General features: G+C 29.5%; 1 protein-coding gene across 1 annotated transcript in view; it reads left to right on the forward strand.

The window, feature by feature from the left end:
• prtga (protogenin homolog a (Gallus gallus)) overlaps positions 1-6,244 on the forward strand; it is a 74,492-nt gene extending 68,248 nt beyond the window's left edge. The window contains 5 exon segments of the mRNA NM_001045030.1: positions 751-918; positions 1,037-1,160; positions 2,988-3,126; positions 3,215-3,313; positions 5,649-6,244. Coding sequence (NP_001038495.1) covers positions 751-918; positions 1,037-1,160; positions 2,988-3,126; positions 3,215-3,313; positions 5,649-5,981 — 863 coding nt within the window. The 3' untranslated portion in view covers positions 5,982-6,244.
• Positions 6,245-15,444: the final 9,200 nt, after the last annotated feature.

Consider the following 15,444-nt stretch of genomic DNA (forward strand, 5'->3'; position numbering starts at 1 on the left):
TATATTTATTCTATTATATTCTATTATAATGAATAGTAAAAAAGCAGAACCATTTGATCTAGAAAAAAAACCTCTTTTATATTTTTAGGATTAATATAGTTCTTATAATATTAAAGAAAAAAATAGAAAATATTTTACATATTAGTTCTTATTTTTTATCAATATTGACTATTACATTTTTAATAAATAATATATATTTTTTATAAAATTAGCTATTAATGATGAAAAATAAAAATCTATTTCATCTACTAATTAAGTATATATTAGTTAATATTCAAATCAAGTCAACCTAATCAAAGTTATTTTTTCATTTTCTTTTCGGTTTAGTCCTTTATTGATCAGGGGTCGCCACAGTGGAATGAACCGCCAACTTATCCAGCATATGTTTTATGTAGCAGATGCCCTTCCAGCTGCAACCCATCTCTGAGATACTTAAAGTTATCATTAATTTTATATATATATATATATATATATATATATATATATATATATATATATATATTTTTTTTTTATATATATATATATATATATATATATATATTTTTTTTTTTTTTTTTTTTTTTTATATATATTTTTTTTTTTTTACAAGATGTACTAACCTACTTGATACATATTAAAATAAAAAAAAGGAAAATATTTTTTTTTCTCAAAAGATCTGCATAATTTTTGAGTGTAAATAATCACATTTGGGTGTGTGTGTGTGTGTTGATTATTTTTGGGTAGTTAACCTGTTTCTGGTCTGGTTGTCAGGAAGCATTACCATGGCGCTGCTGGAGAATCTTCAGCCCGGTCAGGTATATCTGGTGCAGGTCTCAGCATCCAATCAGATGGGAGATGGGCCGTTCTCAGCCGCTGTAGAGCTGACCATACACACTGACGGCCATGCTCCTCGAACACATGGCTCCTCCCACTCCACAGGTGATTGACACATCCTTTTAAATGCACGTTATTGGTCAGTTTAGGCTTAGAGATAGAGAAGAAATAATAGAATGAGTGTGATATTATAATAAAGTGTGTTTTTGTGCTGTGCCTGCAGTGTTTTCCGATGGTTTCTATCATCTGGATCAAAGGTCAATGACGGGTATAGCGGTGGGCGTTTGCATCGCTTTAACCTGCATTATCATCTGCATCCTTATACTGGCCTGCCGGAGCAAAACCAGGTCAGAGCTCTGCTGTATAAATACCACTGATGGGGTGTTAAATCAGTAAGAAAGGTTATATTAGGCACTTAAAATATGCTCATTTTTAAGTTAACTAAAATATGAATAAAAAAGTTCAGTATATTAATTTTAAAAAGCATATAATATAAAAGTATGTATATATATATATATATATATATATAATTAAAAGTTAATAAATTTGAAAGTTAGTTTTTAAAAATTATTTTAATGCATTTTTTAATTTCATATGTGTATATCAACATTCATAATACTGAATCTAAGTAAATATTCTTGTTTTTTGGAGTACTATTATTGAACACAGATAAAAGCTGAAGTAAAACAAATAATTAAACCTAAATATTGATTCTTATAGATTATAAATTGTAATAATAATCATTTCTTAATAATATTATTATATTATATTAGTAATAATATAATGAATAATTCATGAAGTATTAATAATTAAATCAGTAATAATATTATATAGATTTTTATTATTCATGCAATATTAATCATTTAATTTATGAATATTAAGTTTGGCAGCTAAATGAAAACTATTAATATTTTGTGTAGACCTGTATAAAGTGACACTGGTTCTGGAAATCTACATTTTGTTCGACCGAAAAACAATAATTCATTGTATTTATTGTAATTAGTGTTTAATTATTTATTTTTTTATTGTAGAATATATCATTATTTCTTTACTATTAGTGATATAATTACTAACATAAGTAGAAATTGAATTTTAAATTCTATATTCTTATATTCCTTTATATTATAATGAATAGTAAAAATGCAGAAAACTTGATCCAGAAACTAATATTATCCATTTTTTGGATTATTATTATAGTTTTGATTAATATTAGAAAAAAAACTGTATAAAAACAGTATTAATATTAGGCATAATTCATCATAATTATAAAAAAAAATCTGTATTAAACGTTGTATGAATATTTATTTTGAATAAAATTTGCTATTACTGATCAAAAAAATAATAATCTATTATTTAATCTACTAATTATTTATATAATTAGTTATTATTCGATGACACATTGACGTAGTGGGTAGCGCTGTCACCTCACAGCAAGAAAGCCCCGGCTGGGTCAGTTGGCATTTCTGTGAGGAGTTTGCATGTTCTCCCCGTGGATGTTGTTTTAGCCACTTAAAATATGCTAATTTATAGGTTAATTAATTTATTTTTAAAAAATTAAATATGTTCAAATTTAAAAAGCATTAAAGCTAATAAAATATGCATTTATTTATTTATTTATTTATTTATTTATTTATGACAACATTCATTTTCAACATTTAAACTAAATGTAATATTCTGAACCTAAATAAAATGTTCAATTTTATTGTACTCTTGCTGAAAGCAAATAAAAGCTGAAATAAAATAAATAATAAAACCTAAATATCAATTAACATAAATGAAAAAATTATTAATTAATTATAATAATAATAATATAGTTGTTTTATATTCAGATCATACTACACAAAACTATTATAATTTAAATAGAAATAAATTATAAGTATTATAAATAATTAAATATTAGTTGAAAATCTTAGAACCTAATGATCTAAGCCTAAGTAGTAATAAAAGCAGAAAACAATCCCCAATAAAAATCACAAAAACATAATTAATAAATACATAAAAATTTTATTATTTTTAAAGAAATGATGTTTACACAACCATAAAGTACCCCTGTCTCCAAGCAATGCACTATCTTTATCTAATTATTGCTTATTATTGAGTTATAGGAAAAGACTTTCTCAGAAGTCAGATAATTGATTGTATTCATAATGATGTCCTTGCATTATTCATGACAGGAAATCCTGCACTACCAAATCCATCAGGCAGGCAGGAGGACAGACTCCGCCCACTGCAGTCCGTCTGGCCAATGAGAGTGCAGCTGAGAGTGTAGAGGTGATGATGCCCATGATGAGAGATCATTTCATCGATGCAAAGGTGCGTTCACAATCACATGACTTTATGCCTGTAAATATGCTTTGTGTGTACAATTTTCTGACAAATACTGTATATTACATTATTTCAGGGTGGAACAAATCTGATCATTAACAGTTATGGGCCCGTGAAGCCTACCATTGAGAAGAAGAGAAGAAAGAGATGGAGTTTCTTTAAGAAAAATGAAAAGGTACGAAACTGCAAGCTTTACAATGAGCTTTATTAAAGTAACTATCATTATTAACACATTTATTAGCATGAATCTGTTATTAAGATCAACAGAAATGTAAACTGTCTAATGAAACACTGCAAATGGGGCCTAATTTTTTAAACCATACAGTGAAATATATTATGTTCAGAACATTATTATTGTAAAAAAAATCTTTATTATTATTCATTTTAATATGCATACGTTTGCATATGTTTAAATATTCTAATTAATAATTCATGAATCTGTTATTAAGGTCGACAGATATGTAAATTGTTTTGTTAAACACTGCAAATATTGCCTCGAATAACAATTTTTCCATCCATACAGTGAAATATATAAAGTTCTGAACATTATTATAGTACAAATCTTCATTATTATTCATTTAAATATGCATGCATTTAAATATGCATAAATATTATATTTATAAAGCATGAATCTGTTATTGAGATCCACAGAAATTAAAATTTTCTTAAAAAACACAGCAAATATTGCCTTTAATAACAATATTTTAAACTATACAGGGACATTTTTTAGATTTAGAACTTTATTATTTTAAAACACTTTATTATTGTTCATTTAAATATGCATTAATATTATAATTATTTTTTAAAAATGTAAGATTATAAAGCATGAATGTGTTATTAAGATCTACAGAAATATAAAATGTCTATTAAACTCTACAAATATTGCCTTTAATAACAATATTTTAAACAAAACAGTGAAATATATTATGTTTTGAACATTACTAATGTAAAACTCTATTCATTTAATTATGCATAAATTTAAATATGTATAAATATTATACTTTTTTATACAAATATTATAATTAATAAAGCATGAATTTGTTATTGACATCCACTTAAATGTAAATGGTCTAAAAAACACTGCTAATATACAGTGAAATGTGTTATTGTTCATTGTATTTTGCATAAATTTAAATATGTATAATATTATAATTGTTTTTATAAAATATTATAAAGCATGAATCTGTTATTAAGATCCACAGAATTATAAAATGCCGAAAATTGCTTTTAAAAACAATATTTTAAACCATACAGTAAGATATATAATGTTTAGAACATTATTATAGTACAAATCTTTATTATTATTCTTTTAAATATGTACATATATAAATATGTATAATATTATAATTAAATTAAATACTGCATGTATAAATAAAATGTTCACATTAAGTATACATCTGGGTTATTAATGTAAGCTAAAAGTAATAAACCAAAATATTTCCATTTATATATTTACGTATAATTGCTATTAGATAAATATAAATATACATTTACTCAAAAAAAAATAAATAAAAAATAAATATATATATATATATATATATATATAGTTGAAGTCAGAATTATAACCCCTTGAATTATTTGCCCCCCTGTTTATTTTTCCCCCAATTTCTGTTTAACAGAGAGCAGATTTCTTCAGCACATTTCTAATCATAATAGTTTTAATAACTCATTTCTAATAACTGATTTATCTTTGCCATGATGACAGTAAATAATATTTGACTAGGTATATTTCAAGACACTTTTATATAGCTTAAAGTGACATTTAAAGGCTTAACCAGGTAAATTAGGGTAACTAGGCAGGTTAGGGTAATTAGGCAAGTTACAGTATAATGATGGTTTGTTCTGAAGACAGTCAGGAATAAAAATTAGCTTAAAGGGGCTAATAATATTGTCCTTGAAATGGTTCATAAAAAAATTAAAACTGCTTTTATTCTAGCCGAAATAAAACAAATAAGACTTTCTCCAGAAGCAAAATTATTATCAGACATACTGTGAACATTTCCCTGCTCTGTTAAACATCATTTGGGAAATATTTAAAAAAAGGAGAAAAAAAATCAAAGGTGGGCCAATAAATCTGTCTTCAACTGTGTGTGTATATATTGTGTGTGTATATATATATATATATATATATATATATATATATATATATATATATATATATAACTGTATATGTATATATTGCTAATTAATTAATCACTTGACAGCATGAAAGCATTAGACAGTATTAATAAAAGGTATTGACCCCTTTTGCATAAGAAGTATATCACGCAAAAGTCACGCAAAAATCTATGAAAAATCCTAAATAAAAATAAAAATCCAAAATATGTTTTGCCATAATTTAAGTGTGTGTTCTCTGTATATTCTTATGTAAATACAAATACACACATGCATGCAAATATTATTATATAATTTTGCCAGGCAAAAATATTAAACAAACTTCTAAAATACTTTATTTAAAACCCCGTTTATAAGCGAGACACCTCTTACTGATGTTTTTCTGCTTTTATTAGGAGGTGAAGAAAGTCTCCAGTCCAGCATATTCCTATCATCCTGGCACCACCCTGCTGTGCTACACAGAAACGTCTCCAGAAAACCCACCGACAACTCTGCAGGGTCTGTTTGGGCCATCAGGTGGCGACAGCGAGGGCTCGCACTCCAGCGAGGGCAGCCATGAAACCAGCGACTCGGGACGATACTCTCATGACGATACAGAAGCAACAAACGTGTCTATCAGAAGTCGCCCTGCTTCCCTACAGGACGATGAGAACCAAACGCCTGTTCACGAAAAACAGCTAGAAACTACACTTCAGGAACAGGAAATGACAGATCTACATCCTGTTTAACCAAAAAACTACAAGATCTACATCCTGTTTAACAAAAAACTACAAGATCTACATCCTGTTTAACCAAAAAACTACAAAATCTACATCCTGTTTAACCAAAAAACTACAAGATCTAGATCCTGTTTAACCAAAAAACTACAAAATCTACATCCTGTTTAACCAAAAAGCTACAAGATCTACATCCTGTTTAACCAAAAAACTACAAAATCTACATCCTGTTTAACCAAAAAACTACAAGATCTACATCCTGTTTAACCAAAAAACTACAAGATCTACATCCTGTTTAACGAAAAACTACAAAATCTACATCCTGTTTAACCAAAAAACTACAAGAGCTACATCCTATTTAATGAAATACTACAAGGTCTACATCCTGTTTAACCAACAAACTACAAGATCTAGATCCTGTTTAACGAAAAACTACAAAAACTACATCCTGTTTAACCAAAAACTACAAGATCTACATCCTGTTTAACCAAAAACTACATCCTGTTTAACCAAAAACTACAAGATCTACATCCTGTTTAACCAAAAACTACAAGATCTACATCCTGTTTAACCAAAAAACTACAAGATCTACATCCTGTTTAACGAAAAACTACAAAATCTACATCCTGTTTAACCAAAAAACTACAAGATCTACATCCTGTTTAACCACAAAACTACAAGATCTACATCCTGTTTAACCAAAAAACTACAAGATCTACATCCTGTTTAACCACAAAACTACAAGATCTACATCCTGTTTAACCACAAAACTACAAGATCTACATCCTGTCTAACCACAAAACTACAAGATCTACATCCTGTTTAACCACAAAACTACAAGATCTACATCCTGTTTAACCACAAAACTACAAGATCTACATCCTGTTTAACCACAAAACTACAAGATCTACATCCCGTTTAACCACAAAACTACAAGATCTACATCCTGTTTAACCACAAAACTACAAGATCTACATCCTGTTTAACCAAAAAACTACAAGATCTACATCCTGTTTAACGAAAAACTACAAAATCTACATCCTGTTTAACCAAAAAACTACAAGAGCTACATCCTATTTAATGAAATACTACAAGGTCTACATCCTGTTTAACCAACAAACTACAAGATCTAGATCCTGTTTAACGAAAAACTACAAAAACTACATCCTGTTTAACCAAAAACTACAAGATCTACATCCTGTTTAACCAAAAACTACAAAAACTACATCCTGTTTAACCAAAAACTACAAGATCTACATCCTGTTTAACCAAAAACTACAAGATCTACATCCTGTTTAACCAACAAACTACAAGATCTAGATCCTGTTTAACGAAAAACTACAAAAACTACATCCTGTTTAACCAAAAAAACTACAAGATCTACATCCTGTTTAACGAAAAACTACAAAAACTACATCCTGTTTAACCAAAAAAACTACAAGATCTACATCCTGTTTAACGAAAAACTACAAGATCTACATCCTGTTTAACCAAAAAACTACAAGATCTACATCCTGTTTAACGAAAAACTACAAAATCTACATCCTGTTTAACCAAAAAACTACAAGATCTACATCCTGTTTAACCACAAAACTACAAGATCTACATCCTGTTTAACCACAAAACTACAAGATCTACATCCTGTTTAACCACAAAACTACAAGATCTACATCCTGTTTAACCACAAAACTACAAGATCTACATCCTGTTTAACCACAAAACTACAAGATCTACATCCTGTTTAACCACAAAACTACAAGATCTACATCCTGTTTAACGGAAATCTACAAGATCTACATCATGTTAAGCAAAAAAAAAAAAAAAAAACTGCAGGCAACCAAACGCCTGTTAACGAAAAACCGCTAGAAACTACACTTCAGGAACAGGAAATGACTGATCTACCTCCTGTTTAACCAAAAAACTACAAGTTGTCTCTAGCGCCCCCGAATGGACTACTGCAGAAAATGCTCAGTGTTGGATGAGCCGAGACGTCCACACACCACCTGCTTTTTCTCGGTGAATGTATTACTCGTTTCTCTCTCATTTTTATATGTAAGAAAGTAAGAAACTAGAACCTCACCCACCATGAATGTGTTAAGAAAAGCGAATGTCACGTATTTTTGACGTGAGCTCGGCGAGAGAGCCTCTCTTGTCTTCCTGATCTACCTCAGTTTGTCTACTAAATATTTAAACTACGCTCATTCACTCGACAGCGTTATTTAGTTTTTGCTTAGAGTTTATTTGTTATGTTTGCTTGTTTGTTTGTTTACTTCTGAAGTTGGCGAAGGTTTTTATATACATCCTAACCAGTGTGATGCAATGGTAACACTTCGGTTCTGTTAGTTACACTCTACAGTTAGCTACATTAGAAATGCTGGGATCTCGTAACCCAACATTGGGTCAAATCGTATATTTGTTATTTGGTCAATTAAATTTAAATTAAATTGTCTGAGCCAACAAAATGTAGTTTGTACATATTTGATACAATGTTGGGTTAAATATTATACATACTAAACATTAGTCCATTTAAATGTTGACAAATGCATTATTTAAAATCCATTTTTAAATATTATGAGGTCAAATAGAAGATTAAATTGAATTTAAATGGTAATTTCATTCAATTAAATTTAAATGACACTTTTAAACCCAACAAAATTTGGTTTGTCCATATTTGACCCAACATTTTTTTTGCCTTTATTTTTACATACTAAACATTGGTCAATTTAAATGTTGACAAATACATTATTAAAGTAAATTTTTTTAGATATTTTGTGATCAAATAGAAATTTTAATTTAATTTTAATGGTAATTTCATTCAATTAAATTTAAATTACACTGTTACAGCCAACAGAATTTGCTTTGTCCAAATTTGACCCAATGATGGGTTAAATTTTTATAATTTATTTATACAAACTAATCATTAGTTCTTTAAATGTTGACAAATTTAAATATTTTTAAATATAATGTGATCAAATAGAAATTAATATTTTATTTTAATTGTAATTTTTCCTTTTCAATTTAATTTAATCGACAATATTTAATCCAACAAAAAAATGTTTGTACGTGTTTGACCTAATGTTGTCTGGCAATTTTGAGCATTAACTTATACATACTAAACATTAGTCCATTTAAATGTTGACAGATACATTATTAAAAATCCATTTTGAAATATTGTGAGATCAAATAGAAGATTAAATTGAATTTGAATGTTCATTTCTTTCAATTAAATTTAAATGACACTTTCAAACCCAACAAAACTAGCTTTGTTCATATTTGACCCAACATTTTTTTGCATTTATTTATACACATATACATTATATAAAATCACTAAACATTAGTCCATTTAAATGTTGACAAATACACATTTAAAAATACATTTTTAAATATTATGTGATCAAATACAAATTAAAATGGAATTTTTATTATAATTTCTTTCAATTAAATTTAAATGACACTTTTAAACCCAACAAAATTTGCTTTGCCCATATTTGACCCAATGTTGGGTTAAAAGAATGCAACAATTGAGCATTTATTTATACACACTAAACATTAGCCTATTTTAATATTGACAAACACATTATTAAAATACTTTTTTTAACATTATGTGATCAAATAGAAATTTTAATTGAATTTTAATGGTAATTTCATTTAAATTCAATTTAAATGACACTTTTAAGCCCAAACTAAATTTGCTTTGTCCATATTTGACCCAGCATTTATTTACACAAACTAAACATTAGTCCATATAAATGTTGACAAATACATAATTAAAAAATCCATATTAATTATCATGTGCTGAATCTGAGCTAACATGAGAAATATGATGCAATAGTAAGGAATAAGCTTTGTTAGTTTTGTTAATTTTTAAGATAAAAATAATAATATGGTATCTTTATATTATCTAAATCAATCTATCAACATGATTTAATTAACCCGAGTAAACATATAATATTTATTAATGCCTATATAATCAAATCATATTAACAGATTGATTTAAATAATGTAAAGAGACACAATATTATCAGTTTTATTTAATAAAATTAACAAAATAAAGTGTGTAGTTGGGAATAAAATATGCAAAGTTTATATTCTATCGCTCATTGTTAATTAATTAATATATTTAATTTTCTTAATTATAGAATAGTACTGATTTCCAACGGAATCAATTTCAGCCAATCAGAACATACTTAGTGTTTAATATGCATAACTTTGAACCAATAGAATTCAAGTGTGGGCGGAGCAGTTTCATTGCATCACATGGTCAGGATAGTAGCTGACCTCAGCTTCAGAAAGGTTTACGTGTGAATATGAGTACGAGATTTCTCAGGTCAGCATGAATGTGTGTGTGTGTGTGTGTGTGTGTGTGTGTGTGTGTTTTTGCTCTTATATAGTCCCTGTTTTATACTACCTCGTTTTACCTTTTGATTTGTAGCCGTAGAAGTGTTTTTTTTCTTCATCTCAGGGAATCAAGTGAACGGCCATGTGTGTGTTTTTTTTGTACATGGTTTATGGACAGGGTATCTTCCTCAAGCCGTACTGAATGTGTTGATTTTCATTATTTCTTCGTCATTTATTTAGTCCCGTCCTGTCGTCTTTCGAGTCTGAAGTAACCAAGAATGCTGTTTCTGAGTTCAGCAAAAACCTGATAGCTTTAAATAATGGCCTTAGTGTGCGCAGATTGATTGCAGTCCGAATGAATGTCCGAAAATGAATCCAAATGCCTCAAAAGATATCTATTTTTCTTGACAATACTATGGTATATGTACTACTGAGTACGCGTTTTAGTTCCTGTAGTGCTTTTTGAAAGGTTAGCTTTAGAGATATGAGTGTAGCACTTGTCTTTCAGATTAGTTTTGTAGTTTGTTGTGCAACGGAAACACGCCATCATTCATTCACTCATTCGGCTGTTTGCTTGTTCATTTATTTTCTCGTTCGCCGGGCTTCTGGGATGATAAGACGACAATGAGATTATCCTTGAATCAAACCAAAGATAGAGTTCACTCGGAGGCCGGCGGACGCTCATTTCGGTTTTCTATATTAAAAGAGCTGCTTTAATAAACTCAGACCAAATAAGGTGGAAATGCAGACGTTAGAAATCTCAAATTTCACTCCCAAATCAACAGAGTAATATGACATTATGAATGAATAATACTTTAAAAGGGGACCTATTATGACATTTTAGAGATAAAATAGGTCTCTAGAGTGTGTATGCAAGTATCAGCTCATAAAACCACACAAACAATGCTTTATAGCAGTGTTTCTCAACCACGTTCCTTGAGGACCACCAGCACTGCATGTTTTTGGAGGTCTCATTTGTCTGTCACTCCCATTTCAGGTCTTTCAGTCTCTGCTAATGAGCTGATGATCTGAATCAGGCGTGTTTGGTCAGGGAGACATGCAAAATGTGCAGAGCTGGTGGTCCTCCAGTAACGTGGTTGAGAAACACCGCTTTATAAATGCTTTACAACGCTTTGATGCTAATTGTGGCATTTTGGTGACTGTCGCTTTAAATTCAAATGAGATTTGAAAAGAGGGCGGAGCTACAAATGTCTGTGTGTCAGCATAGTGGCAGATTCAAAAACAAGACCAACATTATATGCTAATGATGACACTAGTGGGCGGAGAGTTCCCGCTCTGATGGCATATACAAAGGGAGAATGTCAATCAAAGTGTTTCTCCAGACTGTTTTCATCAAGTCTGATTATAAATAAATATAATTAATGCATTTTTACCATTAGAAGCAGCTTATATTCACAGAATGTTTTCACACAACTGTGTTTAAACCTCTTATGAAAGTGATTTATGCATAATAGGTCCCCTTTAATATACTATTATCTATCTTGATGTTAGTTAATGATATTAATAATGCTTCAATTAATAAATGCTGTTCCCGTATTGCTTATTCTTAATTAATGTTAGTGAATATATTAACAACCATACAAAATCTATCATGAAAGTAGGATTTTTTGTATTAGAAACATGCAGCTTTTCATAAGCATTGAGATTATTTCGTCACACTTTACTATATTAGATAAGTTCTAACAATAAATTATTTATTTTCATTCATGAATGTTAACAAAGATAAATAAATATATATGTAATGCATTAATTATTTATAAATTATATAATAAATAAATTTAATATATAGTAATAAATATGTTTGATCAATACAATATCTAATGAAACCTTATTAGTTACCTTAATTACTGATTATTTAAAGTATCTCCATGACAATTATGCACATTTTTCTTCCAAATTCCTAATATCTATAGTACATTATTAATTTTTTAATGTAAGCCATCATCAGTTTATTTATTAATTCTCAAGATATTTAATAAATAAATACATGCATATTTTCTGTTTATTTTGGAGTGAAATATATTGAGATTGACCTTAAATCAAGCGTCGCAGTTATCAATATCCCTCATTAGGATTTTCGACGCGGATGTTATTGTACATGAAAACTATATACAGAGAGAGAGAGATATTATATTATATCATAGCATTCGAGCGTCTGAAATTCTTCTCAATCACAGGGATTTGATCGCATTTCAATCAGAGAGACACAATCAGTTTTGAATCTTTCTTTTCGAAGCAAACAGTCTGAAAAAAAAAAACCAAAGAAAGCTGTCGCCGTTGCACAGACGATTATCGTAGATGATTTTGCATGGTGTTTTTTGTCGTTTATTTCCAAGTGGATTTGACTTCTACTTGACGTCAGGAAACCAAAGACAGTGTTATTAAAATGTGGTCGTGCTTTCAATCATTTAAGACATTCAAACCAACCAAAGATGATGGATTTCATACCTTTTTGTTTGCTTTCAGAACATTTCTCACTGGAGGAGGAATATTGTATTGTCTTTTTTTATATATTGCTGTTGTTTTGAAGTGTTTTGAAAGGGAAATGATGTGCCCTGGAATTTGTGAAAGTACTGACTTAATATTTGGTTTCACGTTCTTGTTGAAAAGTGGAGTCGAAGCTGTTTTCGGTGGGATTTTCTACCCAAAAAACGGATTATTTTGGCTTTTTTCCTAGCAAGGTTTGATGCAGTAAGGAGCCATTCACACAGAACTTGTTTATCCATTCTAATGTGCATCTTTTCTGTTGTTTTTCTTTTTATACACATGCTTGATGACCAGTTTGAGCAATTTATATAAAAAGCCGTCAGTCAGTTCAAAAATAACCATGTCAAAATGTGGGAAATGCAAACAAGTAATCCCGCACAGGGGATTGTGCAAGATTGTTTGTTTGCTTTTTGCACATTTTAATCTATGGACTGAAAAACATGCAAATTCGAAAACACCTAAACAACACGTCGACGATGTGTTGTGTGTGCTTAGTTTACATGTAAAATACACATTTAAAGTATGTACAAACTTACGTGTTAAAAATTGACGTAAAAGTTTGCACGTTATTGAGCTTTCCGGCTTTCCTAAATTTTTTAAGTTAAAATTTGCACGTTTTTGAGCTATTTGGCTTTCCAAATATGTACATTAAAAGTTGCACGTCTTTGAGTTTTTGGCTTTCCAAAAATTTACGTTAAAGTGTGCGAATTTTTGCTCTTTCTGGCTTTTAAAATATTGACGTTAAAATTTTAGCATTTTTGAGATTTCTGGCTTTCCAAAAAAATAACGTTAACATTTGTGCATTTATGAGCTATCTGGTTTTCCAAATATGTACATTAAAATTTGAGCGTTTTTGAGCTAACTGTCTTTCCAAAAATGTACGTTAAAATTTGTCGTTTTTTGAGCTTTCTGGCTTTCCAAAAAATTACGTTAAAATTTGTGCATTTTTGAGCTTTCAGGCTTTCTAAAAGTGTACATTAAAATTTTTTTGCATTTTTGAAATTTATGACTTTCCCAAATTTGATGATAAAATTTGCATGTTTTTGAGCTTTCAGGACTTTCCAAAAAATTATGTTAAAATTTGCATGTTTTTGAGCTTTCAGGACTTTCCAAAAAATTATGTTAAAATTTACATGTTTTTGAGCTTTCTGGCTTTCCAAAAATTTACGTTAAAATTAGTGCGTTTTTGAGCTTTCTGGCTTTCCAAAAATTTACGTTAAAATTAGTGCGTTTTTGAGCTTTCTGGCTTTTCAAAAATTTACGTTAAAATTAGTGCGTTTTTAAGCTTTCTGGCTTTCCAAAAAATTATGCTAAAATTTGTGTTTTTTTGAGCTTTCTGACTTTTCAAAAATTTATGTTAAAATTTGCGTGTTTTTGAGCTTTCTGGCTTAAAAATGTTAATAGAAAAAGTTAACAATAAAAGTTACGTTAAATTTTTTTATGGATATATATTATAATAATTTTTTATCTTTCTGGCTTTCCAAAAATGTACATGTTAAAATGTGTGCGATTTTATGAGCTATCCGGCTTTGTGAAACAATTACCTTTTAAAATATATGCGAATTTTATTTTTTTCATTGTTATTTTAATTTTCTTATCTTTCTGTTTTTCTAAAAGTTTACGTTAAAAAGTGTGCGATTTTGACCTTTCGACTTTCAAAAAATCAGTTTCCGCTCATCAATGTCAGTTCCAAAGCAGTGGACCAATCAGAAGAGCTCGAAGGCGGAGCAAGCATTTCGAGCTTTTGTAGCATATTGCCATTCAACTGTTTTATTCAATGGTGAAGGAGGTGCTTTTTTAAAACCATTCCTCGCATTTTTACATGCAAAAGACATGTTCTGTGTGAATGGCTCCTGATTGTTGTTTTTGATATAAATTTCGATATGCTTTAGTGTTAGAACAATATTGATTATTGTGTTCAATTGTCGGGGGGGGGGGGGGGTATCTTTACTGTATGTGGGCAAGTGTAATTCAGTGCATCAGCTCATTCACCATAAATGAAATGCAACGTCATTAAATGTGTCAAACGTTTGGCAGCTGAAGATTTCTTCCATTTTACGCCTCCAAAAAAAGCAACAGATACTCAGGTTTCATGTGGAGTCGTGCTCTAGATTTACCATCCACCTAATGTAGGGGATTTTACTCAGGAAATGTTAAATCCAGTTTCATGTCACTTTATTCAGTGCTGATGTGAGCTGCACTTGCTTAAACTCTTTTGATTTGTCATTCTTGCTGAAGTTTTCTATTATTGTCTGAACTGAAGGGAAAAGCAGATCTGTGTGTGAATTCTGCAGCAGTAAATGTGTCTATACGCCTTAAAAGACTGAATGTATTTCTTACTGAATAAAATGTCCACTTGTCCTTCTTATTCGCTCTGCTTTTCAGATATGTGTGCCCTTGTTTTTTCTTGTTCAGCAATAAAGTGTAATGTTTATGCCAGTGCGGTATACAATACATGTACAGTGTGTTCCCCCACCACAAGCAAGATTGTTTATTAAGAATGATTTACAGTTTAAATAAAATGCTGAAATCTTAAAATGTCTTTTTCTCTAGAATATTCCTGGTCAATCACTGTACTCTATCTATCTTGTTAATGCAAATTTCTAATCAGCCAATCACATGGCAGCAA

Source organism: Danio rerio, chromosome 18 (assembly GCF_049306965.1).
Source record: "Danio rerio strain Tuebingen ecotype United States chromosome 18, GRCz12tu, whole genome shotgun sequence".
Taxonomy (NCBI): Eukaryota; Metazoa; Chordata; class Actinopteri; order Cypriniformes; family Danionidae; genus Danio; species Danio rerio.